At 38.5% G+C, this 19457-nt stretch overlaps 1 protein-coding gene and 1 long non-coding RNA gene across 5 annotated transcripts in view; one reads left to right on the top strand and one right to left on the bottom strand.

The window, feature by feature from the left end:
* The window catches only part of LOC101909028 (uncharacterized), a 42660-nt gene that overhangs the window by 19242 nt on the left and 3961 nt on the right, over positions 1-19457 (bottom strand). The gene's annotated exons all lie outside the window — the stretch shown is intronic.
* Positions 14300-18086, top strand: FABP7 (fatty acid binding protein 7). Its single transcript, NM_001078162.2, has 4 exons — positions 14300-14467; positions 14926-15098; positions 15744-15845; positions 17715-18086. The coding sequence occupies exons 1-4, from the start codon at positions 14395-14397 to the stop codon at positions 17763-17765; spliced, it is 399 nt and encodes a 132-aa protein (NP_001071630.1). The 5' UTR covers positions 14300-14394; the 3' UTR covers positions 17766-18086.

Raw genomic sequence — 19457 nt, 5'->3', positions numbered from 1 at the left:
AAATCTAGACAAGCAAACCAATTCTAATTAATTCCTAGTTTAAAAACTGATTTGCAATAAAGTGCTATTACTAATTTCTTCTCCTCCTCCTTTTAGCTATCTCCTTTTGATATATTAAAGTCATGTTATAAATTGTCAGAAGCATCTACTGTTAATCAGGTTAAGCAAAGGATACACATCCGGCAATAGCTATTGAGTTCTCAGTGTGACACTATTCTAAGCATTTAATTTGTATTCACTCATTTAATCCTCACAACCATGATTTAACTATGACAATGAGAGTTTTAAAGATGAACTGAGGTGCAGAAAAGTTCCCTTTAATTTTACATATGGTAAGGAGTAGAGGCAGTATTTAGCCCCTAGCAGTCTGGCCAAAGAGCAAATATCCTAAATCACTATGCTATAATACAACTCTAGACTACTTATGGTTCATTTGGCAAATGTTGTTTTTTTTCTCTTTTAATTTTATTCCCAGATGACTCAATGGTAAAGAATCCACCTGCCAATGCAGGAGATGCAGATTCAATCCCTGGGTCAGGAATATCCCCTGGAGAAGGAAATGACAACCCACTCCAGTATTCTTGCCTGGAAAATCCCATGGACAGAGGAGGCTGGTGGGTTACAGTCCATGGGGTCACAAAAAGTCAGACACAACTTAGTGGCTAAGCATGCACTCATGACCTATAGTTTACATGCAGCAAATGTGTCCATTTGAAGTGTATGGTTCGATAGTTTTGATAAACATACACATCCAAGTATCCAACAAACCAATCAACATGGAGAATATTTTTCTTTCTCTAAAATGTTCACTTATGCCTTTTTGCAAGAAACAGTAGTTGAGTAATTGCTTTTTCTTGTTTATAAAATGTCCCTCTTTATTCCTAGCAAGTTTCTTTGTTCTGGGCTTCTTTGTCTGGTTGTTTAAATTAAATAAAATTACTTTATTGTAGTATCACTATGAACAAAGATAGTGGAGGTGATGGGAGTCCAGTTGATCTATTTCAAATCCTAAAAGATGATGCTGCACTCAATATGCCAGCAAATTTGGAAAACTCAGCAGTGGCCACAGGACTGGAAAAGGTCAGTTTTCATTCCAGTCCCAAAAAAGGCAATGCCAAAGAATGCTCAAACTACCGCGCAATTGCACTCATCTCACATGCTAGTAAAGTAATGCTCAAAATTCTCCAAGCCAGGCTTCAACAATACGTGAACCGTAAACTTCCTGATGTTCAAGCTGGATTTAGAAAAGGCAGAGGAACCAGAGATCAGATTGCCAACATCCACTGGATCATCAAAAAAGAAAAAGAGTTCCAGAAAAACATCTACTTCTGTTTTATTGATTACACCAAAGCCTTTATGTGGATCACAATAAACTGTGGAAAATTCTTAAAGAGATGGGAATACCAGACCACCTTACTTGCCTCCTGAAAAATCTGTATGCAAGTCAAGAAGCAATGGTTAGAACTGGATATGGAACAATACACTGGTTCCAAATTAGGAAAGGAGTATGTCAAGGCTGTATATTGTCACCCTGCTTATTTAACTTTTATGCAGAGTATATCATGCAAAATGCCAGACTGGATGAAGCACAAACTGGGATCAAGATTGCCGGGAGAAATATCAGTAACTTCAGATACGCAGATGATACCACCCTTATGGCAGAAAGTGAGGAGGAACAAAAGGGCCTCTTGAGGAAAGTGAAAGAGGAGAGTGAAAAGCTGGCTTAAAACTCAACATTCAGAAAACTATGATCATGGCATCAAGTCCCATCACTTCATGGCAAACAGATGGGGAAACAATGGAAACAGTGACAAACTTTTGTTTCTTGGGCTCCAAAATCACTGCAGATGGTGACTGCAGCCATGAAATTAAAAGAAGCTTGCTCCTTGGAAGAAAAGCTATGAGAAACCTAGACAGCATATTAAAATGAGACATTGCTTTGCTAACAAAGGTCTGTCTAGTCAAAGCTATGGTTTTTCCAGTAGTCACCTATGATTGTGGGAAGTGGACTATAAAGAAAGCTGAGCACTGAAGAATTGGTGCTTTTGAACTGTGGTGTTGGAGAAGACTCTTGAGAGTCGCTTGGCCTGCAAGGAGATCCAACCAGTCCATCCTAAAGGAGATCAGTCCTGAATATTCATTGGAAGGACTGATGCTGAAGCTGAAACTCTGATGCTTTGGCCATCTGATCCAAAGAATTGACTTATTGGAAAAGACCCTGATACTGCAAAAGATTGAAGACAGGAGGAGAAGGGGATGACAGAGGATGAGATGGTTGGATGGCATCACCGATTCGATGGACATGAGTTTGAGTAAACTCCGGGAGTTGGTGATGGACAAGGAAGTCTGGTGTGCTGCCGTCCATGGAGTTGCAAAGGGTTGTACACGACTGAGTGACTGAACTGAACTGATTGAAGTATATTGCTATACTGACCAAAATGGATATAATAAAGCTACAAAATGCTAGAAATGAAAAAATGAAAAAATTTGAGAGATAAATCTGTAAGTGTGGCTTCTGCAATGTACTCCTTGTTTCAAAATTGATTTGTACAATTAAAACGAGTCTTTGCTGAGCATTTCCTTTTATGTTGACTAGGGCTATTTTATCAGCCATAAATACCTGAAAGAAAACAGCACATGTATCACTGCTGCTGCTGCTGCTAAGTCGCTTCAGTCGTGTCCGACTCTGTGCGACCCATAGACGGCAGCCCATCAGGCTCCCCCGTCCCTGGGATTCTCCAGGCAAGAACACTGGAGTGGGTTGCCATTTCCTTCTCCAATGCATGAAAGTGAAAAGTGAAAGTGAAGTCGCTCAGTCGTGTCCAACTCTTAGCAACCCCATGGACTGCAGCCCACCAGGCTCCTCCATCCATGCGATTTTCCAGGCAAGAGTACTGGAGTGGGGTGCCATTGCCCTCTCCGACATGTATCACTACAACAATTTAAAATGAAAGCTTTTGCCAATGACTAGTATACAGCTCCTCATTAAGTAAACAATCAAATTTTTAGTAAAACTCATGTTGAAGAGAATTTTATGAGATTTCCAGGTTAAACTTAGAATTGTTTACTTGACAAATTCAAACATAGCTATTTAGTTCTTTCTCTTTTCCCCAACTCCATCTTCCTAAAAAGATTATGTTTTTAATCTCAAATTTTTACATCAGGGACTTCCCTAGTGGTCCAGTGGTTGAGACTTCGCCTTTCAATGTACGGGGTGTGGGTTTGATCCCTGGTCAGGGGGCCAAGATCCCACATACCTCTTGAACAAAAAGCCAAAACATAAAACAGAGGCAGTATTGTAACAAATTCAATAAAGACTTTTAAAAAATTTTGCATCAATAGAATTGTTTTATTTTCTCTGAATTAGAATCCTGAATGCCTCTGGGTGTTGCTAAATACTGACTGGGTGCATCTGGGTGAGTGCATAAGATATGACATATGAGGCTCCTACAAGGTGACTGATAACATAAGTAGGTCAAAGTTCTCTTAACTTCTCAGATAGAGTTTCCATAAAGCTGAACTTGAAAATGGACTAACATAATGTAGAAGTACTGAAGAATTCTAGGGCATTAGAGAAAGAAGAAACCTAAATTGATGACCCAGTATAACAGCATCATTTCCAGACAAAGATACAAATGTTAAAGGGGTTAGATAATTTACCTAAGGATAGATATATAGATAGCTAGTATAAGAAATCCTGTGTTTTGAACCTAGACAGTAGTCAAAACAAGAAAATCTTCTCTTAATAGGTTTTTCATGTAGGGCAGCAGAAGATTATTTTATTAATTTATCTAAATGCTGGTTGTGAACAGATATAAGATTAAAGGTGACAATCCCTAGGTTATGGAGTTTTGCTTCATTTTGTTTTTAATTATTTTTACAGCCAAAGACTATCTTGAAGAGACTGGGAGTGTAAACTTATACATGGAAGACAAACACATTGCTGAAAGAAGTACCACAGTTTTTAATAAATGGAGCTAAAACCTATGGTTTCTAAATGGAAAGACTGCATGTAACTGTGATTCAATCCTTTCTGAAAAATTTATAAATTTTAACTCAATTCTGACCTGTTAACATTTTGAAAAGATGTTTAAAGAGACAGAAGGATTATTCTCTCCTGAAGGATGCTGAAGATCCCAAACTGAAGAATTACTTCAGTATTTTATGACCTATCTCCTTTTTGATAAAAATTGCATGCCTTCCCTTGATTTTTAAGTCAAAACAATGCAATTTTGAACATAGTTTCTTAAACTGAACACATTGTCTCTTTCAACATTCAGGATCCTCAGCCTCAAGGAAGGGACGTGTGCGTGTGTGTGTGTGTGTGTGTGTGTGTGTGTGTGTGTGTGTGTATGTATCTTTCCTATGGGTTGGAATATTAGTCATAAAAAATGAAACCTTGCCATTGTGACAAGACAGATGGATCTAGAAGACATTATGGTAAATAAGTCAGACAAAGGCAGACACCATGTGATCTCACTTATATGTGGAATCTAAAATACAAAACAAACCAGCTGACAAAACGATGTGAAAACAGACTTGTTGGTACGGAGAACAAACAGTGGTTGCCAGAGGGTAGTGGGAGGGGAGAAACAGGTGAAGTGGATTAAGAGGTAAAAATCTCCACTTATAAAAAAGAGAAGCCATGAGGATGTAATACACAGCATAAGGATATTATTTTAGTAACTTTTTATGGATCAAAAATAACGTTTTGTTTGAAGTTATTGTGTGATCATTTCATAATTTATGTGAGTGCCAAATCACTATGTGGCACGCCAGAAACTAACATAATACTGTACATCAACTAGCTTTCACCAACAAAACAGAAAAGTGCTGGTTATTATTCAGAAACCAGACTCTGATGATGGGGATTTGGAAACAGTTTGACAGCAGACCTTGATCTTGTCTCTCGGCAGACACAAGTCAGCTAGGCTATCATGACTGATATATGCAATCAGATTTTATGGCTTTGCAGGAGAAATTTAAGTGTAGAGTAAATTGAGTTCTCAAATCCAATGTCTAATATATTCTCTTCCTACAGACAAGTAGCACATGAGGATGGTATAATGAAAATGAGTGCTTACTAATTTTCAAAGAGAAAATCTCTTCTATGTTCACAATATGATGAAAAAAATTGAGCCACCACTTAAAAAAAGTTTCTGTATCAACCCCACTCCAGTACTCTTGCCTGGAAAATCCCATGGGCGGAGGAGCCTGGTGGGCTGCAGTCCATGGGGTCGCAAAGAGTCTGACATGACCAAGCAACTTGACTTTCACTTTTCACTTTCACGCATTGGAGCAGGAAATGGCAACCCACTCCAGTGTTCTTGCCTGGAGAATCCCAGGGACGCAGGAGCCTGGTTGGCTGCCATCTATGGGGTCGCACAGAGTAGGACACGACTGAAGCGACTTAGCAGCAGCAGCTCTATATTTATTTGGTTTCTAAAGGCTCCAATGAAAAACTATGGTCAGCCATATTTCTTCTAATGATTTATGAATATCTGATTGAATATTGGATTTCCCCTTATATTTATGTATTCTTATTTGAATTATATTTGATTCAAAAATATTGCTAGAATTAGAGAGCTTGTGTTCTACTTTCACTAATTATGTCAAATAATGAGGCATTTTGATCTATATATTGGTACCTATTTTTTAACTACACGGGTTTGAACCCTGGGTTAGGGAGACTTCCTGGTGCAGGAAGTGGAAACCCATTCCAGTACTCTTGCCTGAAAAATCCCATGGACAGAGGGAGCCTGGCGGGCTACGGTCCAAGGCGTCGCAAAGAGTCAGACACGACTGAGCAACTGAACATGCATGATTTTTTAGCATACAGAAAGTTTTTCTCAATTGTCATTTAGTTCATTACATATCTGATTCCAATTGTTTGGGAAGTGAAAGTCACTCAGTCGTATCTGACTCTTAGCAATCCCATGGACAGCCCATGGAATTCTCCAGGCCAGAATACTGGAGTGGGTAGCATTTCCCTTCTCAAGGGGATCTTCCCAATCCAGAGATGGAACCCAGGTCTCCTGCATTGCAGGAGGATTCTTTACCAGCTGAACCACAGGGAAACCCAATTGTTTAGATGTCTTTATTAGTAATATCTATAATTAGGGTGTATTCTCCTTCTCTTTATGTCTATTATTTTCACTTTGATCATTCACTATATCTCTCAATATTCTAGAAATTCTCTTCAAACAATATTATGCTATGTATTAATATTACTATCTCCACCGCAGGATATTAGCTATTTCCAAATGGTAAATTAATATGAGGAGCAGAAAATTTGTGACATTCTGGCATTTTCTTAACAATTTCAAATGTAGGCTTACTCTTCAATAAATCAATGGGTGCTAGCATTTGTTAAGTCATTCCTATGACTTAACAAAAATAATGTAATCATAATAATGGTTTTAACAAGTTGTTTTGGAAATAAGCAATAAATTAATTAATATCCTATTTTATTTTAATTTTATATCACTAACATTCAAAGATAATGTTTAGACTAGGTTGAGGAAAAGTAAATGCAGCTTCAGACCGTGAATTTTAAATCATTATGACTAGGCTCAAAGACATCTTTATTAATCAAATTAGGAACCATTACAATCAACACATGTTTACCAATAAGAAATAAGTTTGTTTGTTCTTGCCGCATAAAAATTTGTGCTTTGGGATTCAACAAACTTTTGGAAAGCATTTTCTGCTTCTGGCTAGTTGTGGAAGAGCTTTCCCTGCAAAAAGTTGTTGAGATGCTTGAAGAAGTGGTAGTTTGGTGGCAAGAGGTCAGGTAAATATGGTAGATGAGGCAAAATTTCATAGCTCAGTTTGTTCAGCTTTTGGAGCGTTGGTTCTGCAATGCGTGGTCAGGCATTGTCATGGAGAACTGGGCCCTTTCTGTTGACTAATGCAACCTGCAGTTGCATTTCTGCAATACTGGCAGTTTTCAGGGCATCTCATCAATTTGCTGAGTACACCTCTCAGATGTAACGGTTTTACCAGTTTTCAGAAAGCTGTAGTGGACCAGACTGGCAGCAGACCACCAAACAGTGACCATGACCTTTTTTGAGTGCAAGTTTGACTCTGAGAAGTGCTTTGGAACTCCTTCTCATTCCAACCACTGAGCTGGCCATTGCTGGTTGTCATATAAAATCCACTTTTCATCACAAGTCACAATCCGATTGAGAAATGGTTTTGTTGTTGTTGCATAGAATAAGAAGTGACAAGAAAAGCCAACAAGATGGCTTTTTTGATTTGCATTTAGTTCATGAGGCACCACTTATCCAAATTTTTCATCTTTCCAATTTGCTTCAAATGCCAAATGACTATAGAATGGACGATGTTGAGTTCTTGGGTAATTTCTCCTATAGTTGTAAGATGATCAGTTTCGATGATCCTCTCAGTTGTTCGCTGTCAACTTCCGATAGCCGGCCACTGTGCTCCTCATCTTCAAGGCGCTTGTCTCTGCAAAACTTCTTGAACTACCACTGCATTGTATGCTTGTTAGTAGTTCCTGGGCCAAGTGTGTTGTTGATGTTGTGAGTTGTCTCCACTGCTTTACGACCCATTTTGAACTCAATTAAGAAAATTGCTTGAATTTGCTCTTTGTCTAACATCACTTACCTAGCCTAAAATAAATATAAAATAAGTAGCAAGTAATGTCATTAGCAAAAAAAAAAAGCAAGAAATATGCATAAAAGTGATGTTTAAAAAACCACGTTTATTTAAGAATGTATTCCAACATCAAACAGAAAAGTTCAACAATGCAAATTACTTTTGCACAAACCTAATATTCCTATGCTTTCCAATTAGTTATTGGGTAAAAAATACCATGAATCTCAATGGCCCATTTATAATTTTTAATGATGTTACTGATCAAACTATATCAAGAGCTGTTCCAATAAATTGTCTTGAAAATTACATGTTGCAGAGACTTAAATTTTAGATGGAACATATTATTCAAGGATTCCTTTTCTTCTAGAAAACAAGCATGAAAATATCTTATTCACAAGAGGCCCAGGTAGACCAGATACTTTCTGCAACAAGACTTCTCAGTGTCTTCAGAAGTGTCTCCATTTAAATTAATTGAGTGGCTTAATTTTATAAATCTTGATAATTTGCACTCTGATAGATTATATTCTCCATTACTACACAGAATTTTACTTGTTAGCATTGGTTTAATTAATGTTTCATTCTTAGGATAGTTGGATCATGTTTCTTCCTTGCTGGTATCTCATGGCACATTATTTTTTATTTAAAAATATTTTTCTTTCCAGTTTGAGATATAATTGATTTATACCATGGTATAAGTGTATTGTGTAATACACATAATTTTAAATGTGAAGCTATCCTTGGTATAAGTTACACACCATTTCTGAAATGATAGGGCAATAATAGTATCACTGTTCCCTTAGTCTTTTCTTGTATTTTGCATTGAAGAAGTATGAGAATCCAAATTAATGTGATTCTGACAGACTATACTATTTATTTTATAAGGCATTAAATGTAATTAGCATATGCAGAATTTCAACTTAAAATTTTGTTTTTCAGTACAAAGTTCAGCATTATCCCAGACTACCTATTTAAAAATCTCTCTGGATAACTTCGAAGGTGAAAGTGAAATGAAAGTTGCTCAGTCATGTCCGACTCTTTGTGATCCCATGTATAAGTAGTCCATGGAATTTTCCAGGCCAGAATACTGGAGTGGGTAGCCTCTCCCTTCTCCAAGGATCTTCCCAACCCAGGGTTCCCAGGTCTCCTGAATTACAGGTAGATTCTTTACCAGCTGAGCCACAAGGGAAACCCAAGAATACTGGAGTGGGTAGCCTATCCCTTCTCCAGGGGATCTTCTCCACCCAAGAATTGAACTGGGATCTGCTGCATTGCAGGTGGATTCTTTACCAACTGAGCTATCAGGGAAGCCCCTGGGTGACTTTAGAGTCTGCATTATTATCAGTCTCTCCAAGTGACTCTAATGATTACCTACTTTAAGATATTTCCAGCCATCTAGGATCTCTATCGGAGAAGGCACTGGCGACCCACTCCAGTACTCTTGCCTGGAGAATCCTAGGGACTGAGGAGCCTGGTGGGCTGCCGTCTATGGAGTCACACAGAGTCGGACACGACTGACGTGACTTAGCAGCAGCAGCAGCAGCAGCAGGATCTCTATCTTTTCTTTATAACCCTAAACTTAACTTTTTAAACAAACATTTTAAAAGCATATCCAGTTATCTCTAGTTTGTGGATAGGTTGACCTTTGATCCCACTGCCTTCTGTGGTTTTCTCTGCTCTGCGGAGGCAGCAGAGAGCAAAACAACATTTCCCAATCTCCTCTCTGGTATGTATGCCTGTGATTAGTCAGTCGTGTCTGACTCTTTGTGACCCCATGGACTGTAGCCCACCAGACTCCTCTGTCCATGGAGTTCTCCATTCAGCCCTGCCTAGCGTGCATGCTTGGGTAAGACTTGAATTCAAAACTCAGATTTAACTGAGAGAAAATGCACCCCAGACATCTACTTTGCTCCTGAGATCTGGCCCATGTGACATGCCTCTGGAATCACTGTTTCTGGGAGATGCTCCTCTGTTCCTGAATGACAGCTAAGGCGAGAGATTTCTCCCACCAGCAGGTGGGGAAGCAGCTTCCTGATTCCCCAGACTTCTGATTTTAGTAGAGAAAACCCTTTCCTTAGGAGGCCAGTTTCTATGATGCAGTGGTGTGTTCTGGGAGTATTACTCAAAGCTCAGCTCAGTCTATCTAACCATCTCATACTCTGCTTTTGCCTTCAATCTTTCTCAGCATCAGAGTCTTTTTCAGTGGGTCAGCTCTCCACATCAGGTGGCCAAAGTATTGGAGCTTCGGCTTCAGAAACAGTCCTTCCAGCAAATATTCAGAGTTGATTTTCTTTGACTGGTTTCATTTCCTTGCAGTACAAGGGACTCTCAAGAGTCTTCTCCAGCACCACAGTTCAAAAGCATCAATTCTTCAGTGCTCAGCCTTCTTTATGGTCCAGCTCTCACCTTCGTATATGACTACTGGATCTCTTTACGAATTGCAGTCTTGTGGTGAAATAGCTTGCATAACTCAATGAAGCTATGATCCATGACTGCAGAGTCACTCAAGATGAATGGGTGATAGAGAAGAGTTCTGACAAAACATGGTCCTCTGGAGAAGGAAATAGCAACCCAGTATTCTTGCTTGGAGAATTCCATGGACAGTATGAGGAAGAGTTTTTAGGTATCCTTATCAAACAGGACTATATCCTGGATTGCCACTCCCTTCTCCAGGGGATCTTCCTGACCCAGGGATCAAACCTGGGTCTCCTGCATTACAGGCAGATTCTTTACCATCTGAGCCACCAGGGAAGCCCATCATACAGGACAGGAAGGATTATATAGGTTGCAAAGAGAGGAAAAGTTTGAATAGAAACTTGGAAAAGACCATTTATACAATTGCTTTCATTCTTATTTTTTGAAGTTCTCTGATTCTCTATGTCCACACTCTATATTTGTTCGTACCTTTAACATTGTAGAACAAACACTATGAACTTGATACTGTAACAGAAGATAAGGATAGAGCACAATGGATAATAAAAGACATAGATGCTAAAATAGATGCTCCAGGGAACTCATGTTCTAATGAGAGAGAATGATATTCAACAATTAGCTACACAAGCATTTAATTACATTTATGACACATTTAAAAAGATATAAACAAAACCATAGGTGACATAATTGGGGTTCTGATCGTCTTCTCAGAGTGAATATTTGAGTTAACCTCTAAAAGACAGTTGGAAAGTAACCAGGGGACTTGAGAGGAGCATTTTCTCAGCAGAGTTGTGGCAATATAGACAGCCTGAAGAGAGGGAAGGTCCATAACTCTTTCCTAAACTAACTTGGAACAAATTTCTCTCCCAAGTCTCTTTGTTAGATCTAGAAGCAGGTAAAGGACTTCTGCATTTTATGCCCAAGAAAATATGGAGAGTGGAATACTAGGACAAAGGGAGGTAAACAAAGCTTGTCTTTATTAGGTTTCCACACTTCAGTAGAAGAGGATGAAACAGCACTTCTTTTCAAGATTGTGCCACACCTGCAGGTGTATCTCCTCTCTGGTCTAGTCCACATTTTAAAAAACATAACAATATAAAAATTTCACAACAACAAGGCACAGACAAGTCACAGGTCTTTTTCTACACACCTCCTCCTGTTGAATTCCATCATCCATATCGCGTTCACTCCGGCTTGAAGGTCGGAGTCTTAACCATTTCTGAAGCCTAGAGTTGGTTTTGCTGGTTGGTTGCTTGAGGGGAGAGACCGTGGTGCACTAGACAGACCACAGTTGCAGCAAAAGGTGTTGGCTGAGGATATTGGCTATCACGAGTCATTCATTAACTGTGGGTCAATAAATAGTGCCTTCATGGTGTAACCACATATCATGTCCAACTAGAAAGATAATCTATTAGCATTTTCTTTTGTGTTATTTGGTAACAAAAAGAAACTCAAAACCACTACAATATTGTAAAGTAATTAGCCTCCAGTTAAAATAAATACATTTATATTAAAAAAAAAAAAAGAAAAGAAACTCAGGCAAGCACTTTGAATGTTATTTAATCTCTTTTGGTGAAGATACTTGGATATTTTATAGGAAATAGTTCCGAGACCTTGGCTGGCTTACTTGGCTCAAGAACAGTGTTAAAATTTTATTAAAACCTTCTGTTACCTTAAGAAAGAAAAATTTCATAAAGCAGGTGCCTGGAGATTCAGCCTCATGTGGAGATTTTGTCAAGATCTCCCAAAGCAACTTTCTTTGTTTCTTTTATTTCACTATTAAAAATAGTCTTTATAAATAGATTCTTTAGAGTCCATATTAACTATATAATGGTAATAGTCCTGAGAGAAGGGTCATTCTGTCAGATTCTTTCCTTGTTTAAATCTGTGGATGTACTTATAATATAAAAGCCATAGCAGGATCATAAATTACTCCTAGGTTTAGAAAAATTGAAAAACAATCTATTATTAATACTTGAATCCTCCTTAGCAGAACACAATCTTTTCTCTATTCTTTTACTTTCTCTTTTAATAAAATCCTCAATAAACAGAGCAAGTTACCTATTATTTGAAAGCAATTATTCTTGGTTGTAAATCTATGGTATCTTGAACAATTAAAAATAGTAAGATTAAATGTGTCAGTTTAGGTTAGGAAATTACAAAATAGTCAAGTGGCTTTTCCTAAAATTTTTGTTATAAACATCTGCATAGCAATATTCTCTTCTGCTTATTACTAAATTAATACATTATTCCAAAAAATTTATCTCTAAGTTGCTGGACTTTCATGTTTTATATAAGGTGTAGAAAAATTGCATTACAGAAATATACGCTTTAAGTTAGAATAAGTATATCAAAAGCTACTTATCTAAAGAATGGAAGACATAAATTAGGTAAACAAATATTTCAGCATCACAATCAGTAAGGAGCAATGATGAGTATGTCTTAGACCTGGTCCCTTCTCTCAACAATCTTGATCTTATATTTCTGGACTATGAAAAAGAAATGATCTATTACATTTTAGGATAATAATTAACTATTCCACCAGCTTAAATATGTTTTATTAAGTGGAACATAGAAGAGCATTTTGATGTAACAAAATAAATTGGTTTGAGAACTTCTACCATAAAGATGGTTTGTGTAAATGGATAAATTAGTGGCTTAGATTTAGAAAAAAAAAAAAAGAATGTATGAACATTTCCTAGGTGGGGCTATCTTCAGGGAGTTGGTTTAAAAAGGCTGAAATGATGTCAGATGTGTCTGATGTTATTGCAAGCTTTGCTCCCTCTGGGCTTATTTCATTTCAGATTTTCAGACTTTTTACTGTAGCCTCTGGTAACTTCAGGTTCCTGTCAGCACAACAGCAAGTCCTGTCTAGTGCCCATGGCAAGTTTAGGGGACTATAGATAGTCATTGACTGGAAGGTTTGAGCTCCAGAAAATGAAAGTGAAAGATGCTCAGTTGTGTCCGACTCTTTGAGACCCCATGGACTGTACAGTCCATGAAATTCTCCAGGCCAGAATACTGGAGTGGGTAGCCTTTCCTTTACTCCAGGGGATCTTCCCAACCCGGGGATGGAGTCTCCTGCATTGCGGGCGGATTCTTTCCCAGCTGAGCCACAAGAGAAGCCGAAGAATGCTAGAGTGGGTGGCCTATCCCTTCTCCAGGAGATCTTCCCAACCCAGGGATCGAACCGGGGTCTCCTGCATTGCAGGCGGATTCCTTACCAGCTGAGCTATCAGGGAAGCCCCTGGACTCCAGTACCAAAGCCAGAGTCTTCTGACTCCCACTGCTGCTCTAATTCTTCCCCTCACTCTACTGCTAACACAACCAACAAACAGATGTAGATGTGACCTCGGGAAATCAAAAGGTTCTAGCGTGCAGGTCATTCAAAATCTTATTGGATGAACTTCTGTCCAGTTTATGTGAAGGAGTGCGGCAAAGAGTGGGTTCTGCTTTATTTCTATAGCTCATTAGTGAATCCTAACCATACTCTCCCTTAGGTCCCTTTTCCATCTCAGTCTGGTTCTCATCTCCTTAGAAAGAAAAACGGGATCTTTAAATTCACTCAGTTCATGTTGGGAAGAGGCCAAAATCAGGGTCCCATTAGTACTCCGCTGGAGGAGTCTTTCAGCAGCACAGTCTAGGAGAGGCATTTATGTCTCCTCCTTCTCGTCTTTCCCTGGCTTGGCATATTCTAGCTCGTGTTTTGCTCTTCCTATTAATATGAGAGAAAAATAAAAGACACTATTCATCTTCTTTTGAAAAGTTTGGCATTTCAGTGGTTTTCTTGAAGTGGGGGTGGGGGTGGGGGGTCCTCATTTGTAACCAGCTTTGCCATGAACGGAAATCAATCTGAATGTCCTATTGTGCTTTTTTTTTTTTTCTTTTCTCACAGCCTGAAATGGCCTTTGCCAAGTTTTCAAGCTGAATCTGAAAGACCCTCTCATTTTCCACTCCCTGCCTCCAGCCTCATTGAACCTTTGCAGAGATTTCTCAGGCTGAAGAAGGGCTGCGCTGCGAGGACTGAGAGGAACGCGACCTACTCCGCTAACCCAGTGGCCTGAGCCAATCACAAAGAGGATTGGAACCTCCCGAGCCTCCCGCCCCTCTCCCTTCCCATCCCCTGCCCCTTCAACAACCTCCGGGAAAGAGGGACGCCGGAGGGATGTGTTTGGGATGTGTTTGCAATTCAAATCCTTGGCTTTCTGCCAGCCTCTTTTCTAAATAAAAGGCAGGAGCTGCGGTGAGGGGCAAAGGGGTCTTTGGAATTGCAGTGGCCCTGACATCCGGAGATACCCTTATCCGCCGCTTTTATCTGCTTCCGAAGCAAACGGGGAAAGAGCAAGGATGGTGGAGGCTTTCTGTGCTACCTGGAAGCTGACGGAGAGTCAGAACTTTGATGAGTACATGAAGGCGCTTGGTAGGTAAAACTAAGATGTGCTGATCTCTTCTTAAACTTGCAGCTTCAGATACTCGCAGATTCCTTTTTTCACCCATCCGATTAGCAAGAGACAAAAGCAGATCCCATTGTCATAATCACGTGCTGTGCTGATTTTAAAAAACCATTTTCCACGGAAGGGCTTTTTAAATCTGGCATTTGTCCGCTTTCTTGCCTAGGGCCAAGTATTCTGTGAAGAATGTGAAGTTTCTGTGCCTTTTCAGCTTTTTTTTTCCCAGCATCCTATTATTTATGCTTCCAAATTGGCAATCCACATATGACAAAGGCTCAGTAGTCGTCTAGCATAACTGATGGGCTAAACGTACTTTAATGAGACTTACACTTTACGACCTGGATTCCAGAATAGGAAAGTGGATTCCTACTTCATGAGCTATTTTGGAAGTTGCCACCAACTGTATTGCTTCTTTTTGCTATTTTAGGTGTGGGCTTTGCCACTAGGCAGGTGGGCAATGTGACTAAGCCAACAGTGATCATCAGTCAGGAGGGGGACAGAGTGGTGATCAGGACTCAAAGCACATTCAAGAACACAGAGATTAGTTTCCATCTGGGAGAAGAGTTTGATGAAACCACTGCAGATGACAGAAACTGTAAGGTAAGGAGCCGCTCCTTCCTCTGGGGTGGGGAGGAGAGGAGAGAATAACTGTTTTTTTTTTTTCCCTAGATGATGGGAAGTGGAAAATGTTCTCAGTATTTCACTTCAGAGAGAAAGACCCAGGGTTAATTTTGCATTCTAGTGTCCCATAGCTTATGTTCTGAATAATGGGCAACTACCATAGCTCAAAGCTCCAATCTGTTTCTTTACCACGTCTTTCTCTCATTTTGCATCAAATCTGTATTTCAGAAAGTATTTCATCGTGTTCATTTAAAAGAAAGATTGTACTTTGTTTAATCTCTCTTTTGCCTCAAGTTGGCTTCATCAATAGTTTACTTCATTCTAAGACCCTGTTTAAAGGAGTAGGATGATTCTTCAGAAAGCACTAGTTTAGGATTTTTATTTCTGATAATTTATGTGCCTGATAATTTTTGCATCTAAACGAACACATTTCAATCGAATTATGATTTCTTAGAGTTTTCTCAGAGTTTTAACCCTGGAAGCAACAGAGGAAATGGTACTATTGTGATAATTGATCACTATTCATTCAACTATTACTCTTTGAAAAATCAATTTGTTTGACTTCCATATCAGAAATCTGATCTGTACCTATTGCTATGTTCTGCATTTTGTTGGTGGTCTCAGTCTGTTGTTAGCCTGGATGGAGACAAACTTGTTCATGTACAGAAATGGGATGGCAAAGAAACAAATTTTGTAAGAGAGATTAAGGACGGCAAAATGATCATGGTAAGTAGAGCAATTCCCGATTCCGGCTTCTCCTCCTACCCCCACCGCCCCTCAAATTTCCCATCTCCTTCCTTGTCCCTCCTTCCCTCCTTTTCTCCCATCTTTCCTTTTTTTAATAACATTAAGTCACTAGCAAGGGTATTTAATCATGTGAAATTTTTATATTTTAGCTTATAAAAGTTTTACAAGTTCAGGACAGATAATTTAGAATATAACAGGAAAATGTAACAAAAATATAAAATTCCCTTCTACTGCCCCCTCAGAGAGAACTATTTTGATATTGCTTCCCTTCAGCCCTTTTTAATTTTATAAGATGCCTTTAAAACATGTCTATTCAATACTAGATAGTCTTGTAAAAATTATAAAATAGAAAATAGTTGAAAAATAATGTATCTAATAGTGGAGTAGCATCATAAACTGGGGAAAATGTTTTATCCTCATCTAGCACCCTAGACACTTTTTTGGGTGAGTTGAGTAATAGATGACATTGAAGAAGTCAATACATCATTTTGGATTTTTTTCTTGGATGGGAGTTGCTTTACATATTCCTTCTGAGATAATAGCAGGATGGGTTTTTCGTTTTTGTTACTTAAGACTATTGACTAGTTTTCTTCTCCTTCCCTTGACTACCAGCTGTTCTAGGTTCAGATAGAGGACTTACATATTCACATTTCTTTCCTGGGTGGAAGTGGGGAGCAGAGGGACAGTTTTCCTTTCACGTTGACAAATATTTGGCCACATTTTTCTGCAGTGATCATCATCACCAAAAAGAGAGAGAGATAGAGCGATTCATTTATAAAAGATTCAACTGGAAGTTCTCCAGTTCTCCTTTATGCTTTTTTTCTTTATTTTTTTCCTGAATACAAAAAAGTAGATAGTTCAGCTTTGGTATGTATGACTGTGATCAGGCATGACTGAGTTGAAAAAAGGAAATGAAAGTAATGGGTGACAAGGGCATGGTATCCTCTCGAAAATCATAGGACTCCATGAAAATGATGAACACTAAAAAACACTACATTTTGTAAAGAGGATTTATAGCAATTCTTCGAGTTGGATTTGACACAAGAGCCCACGGTGCACATTATAGCTACATTACCACCAAGGTTCACACAGCCTAAAGCACGACAGTCAAAGCAGTGAGAACATTTGGACGTTTGCCTTTTCCTGCGTTTGGACCAAGTCATTGCAAATACCATTTGTCTAAAAACTTCAAAATTTATCTAGGTCATGAATTGTAAACTATTATGAGAACCTACTATAAATTTTATGCACTTTTAAAAGAAAGAGCTAAAATGCTCCAATTACCCTGATAATTTAAGGCAAAAGGAATTCTTTTGACCTGAATCTAGATAGTTAATCTAAGTTTTTTTTTCATATTTCTTTCAGAGATATGAACTATGTATACATGTCACTCACTCAATAAATATAAGGGTTTCTTTTTAGAAAATGAAGATGTAGAAGAAAAATGAAAATGTTTTTATACAACATTTAGGGCTTCCCCAGTGGCTCAGCAGTAGGTATTCTGCCTGTAACGTAGGAGATGCAGGAGACGTGGGTTTGATTCTTGGATTGAAAAGATCCCCTGGAGGAGGAAATGGCAACTCACTCCAGTACTCTTGCCTGGGAAAATCCCATGGACAGAGGAGCCTGGTGGGCTACAGTCCATAGAGTTGCAAAGAGTTGGACATGACTGAGCATACAACGTTTAATGTTTGTAAATGCCATTATTCTTTTGTATAATACTTAAATCATATATATGACAATCTTTAAGATAATAATATGATAATATTTAAACTAATATGATAATCAGTAGGTACAACCACTGATGTACCTGTGTAAGAAGATTTGGTTATCTTTGGAATCTTTCAGACTCTTACTTTTGGCGATGTGGTTGCTGTTCGCCATTATGAGAAGGCATAGAAAACATCCTGACCTGGGGCTGGAGAAGCTCTACAATATTTCTGTTTACTCAAGTCTCAGTGTTAAACTGCTATTACAGTGCGGCTGATCACTAATTAGAAGGTTATCTTGGTGTGGAGGTGGAAAATGATGACTTTAAACCTTGTTTTAAAAACTTGTTGCTGCAAGCAATCAAAGCCATCTTTGATATGCAAATTTATCACATTTTATAATTCACATTAAGTTTTTAAGCTACTGTTTTTAAAATCAAGAAAGGAATACGTACTATAATTTCCATTGGAATGCAAATCAAATTGGAATAAAAAAATCTTACACCCGTGAGAAATGTGTTGCTGTTTTTAATATCACTCACTAATCTGGCTGGGAGTTGTATATTAGAAAGTTTTAAGTAAAATAGCCTTTTTTTTTTTTCTTCTGGTATAACATTAGGCTGGGGAAGTTAGCACTTTGCTTAAAATACTAATTTAAAATATAAGCAACATGTAAAGTAGATAGCTAGTGGGAAGTGGCTATATGACACAGGGAGCTCAGCCTGGTACTCTGTGCTGGCCCAAAAGGGTGGGGTAGGAGAGGGTGGGAGGGAGGCTCAAGAGGGACAGGAAATATATATATAGTTATGACTGATTGCAGTTGTTGTACAGCAGAAACCAACACAACATTGTAAAATAATTAGCCTCCAATTGAAAAAAAAGATCAGAAGCCTAGGGAAATGTACAAAATGTTTGGGTTGGAACTTCCATAGACAGTTTGGCTAGGATCCAAAGGAGATTTGTTATGGTAAGCTAAGCTGCACAAATGACCTCTTGATACTAAAAACAGGTAGTCTGAAGAAGCAAGCTGATATACATGAAAATGCCTTATTAAAAAGTAAATATAATCAAAGTCTCATATAATCAAAATGTCATGTAATTCAAGTTTCTTATTGAAAGGTAAATAGAAACAGGCAATGAATTTTATCCCAGACCATAAAGATGTGTCTCCAGGCAAGTACATTGAGCTGAACTAAGTTGAGAAGTGCTATAATGGATAAAATGGAGTGTGCAAAGGGCATCTGAATTCCTTTGTGTGTGTGTGTGGTAGTAGGGAAGCAGGGAGGTGGGGGAGGTTGGTGGAATTGAGTTGACCAAAGGAAAGTAAATACCTGTTTATGACTGGTTAAGATTTGCATTTGTAAACTACAAATGTTATTTTGTAGTTTATTGTTTACAAGATGATTTTTGTACATTTTCTCAAACCCACAGTGTGAAGCAGGTAAGAAGGTACTACCTTTACTTTACCGATGAGGAAACTGAAGATTAGATTAATGTGTCCACGTTCTCTTGTGAATGCTAAATTGCTTCAGTCGTGTCTGACTCTTTGTGACCCCATGAACTGTAGCCTGTCAGGTTCCTCTGTCCATAGGATTCTCCAGGCAAAAAATACTAGAGTGGGTTGCCATGCCCTTCTCCAGGGGATCTTCACAACCCAAGGATTGAACCTGGCTCTCTTTTGTCTCCTGCACTGGCAGGCAGGGTTTTTTTTGTTTTGTTTTGTTTTTTTAACCACTAGTGCCATCTAACTAGTGAATAATACTGAAAATAATAATATTCCTCTTAAAAATTAATATTCAGCTAAATTTTCTTCTGAAACAAAATGTAAGATTTTTATTTTCCCTGAATCACTTCTTAGGAAAACTTTCTTCTGTTAGCCTCT

Source organism: Bos taurus, chromosome 9 (genome assembly GCF_002263795.3).
Source record: "Bos taurus isolate L1 Dominette 01449 registration number 42190680 breed Hereford chromosome 9, ARS-UCD2.0, whole genome shotgun sequence".
NCBI classification, from domain to species: Eukaryota; Metazoa; Chordata; class Mammalia; order Artiodactyla; family Bovidae; genus Bos; species Bos taurus.
This window is presented reverse-complemented; position numbering and strand designations above follow the sequence as displayed.

Excerpts from the sequence above, each read along its gene's own strand:
- FABP7 (NM_001078162.2), top strand. The coding sequence starts at position 14,395 with ATGGTGGAGGCTTTCTGTGCTACCTGGAAGCTGACGGAGAGTCAGAAC. Across the intron at positions 14,468-14,925 it reads TGAGTACATGAAGGCGCTTG|GTGTGGGCTTTGCCACTAGG; the intron begins GTAGGTAAAACT and ends TTGCTATTTTAG. Across the intron at positions 15,099-15,743 it reads CAGATGACAGAAACTGTAAG|TCTGTTGTTAGCCTGGATGG; the intron begins GTAAGGAGCCGC and ends TGGTGGTCTCAG.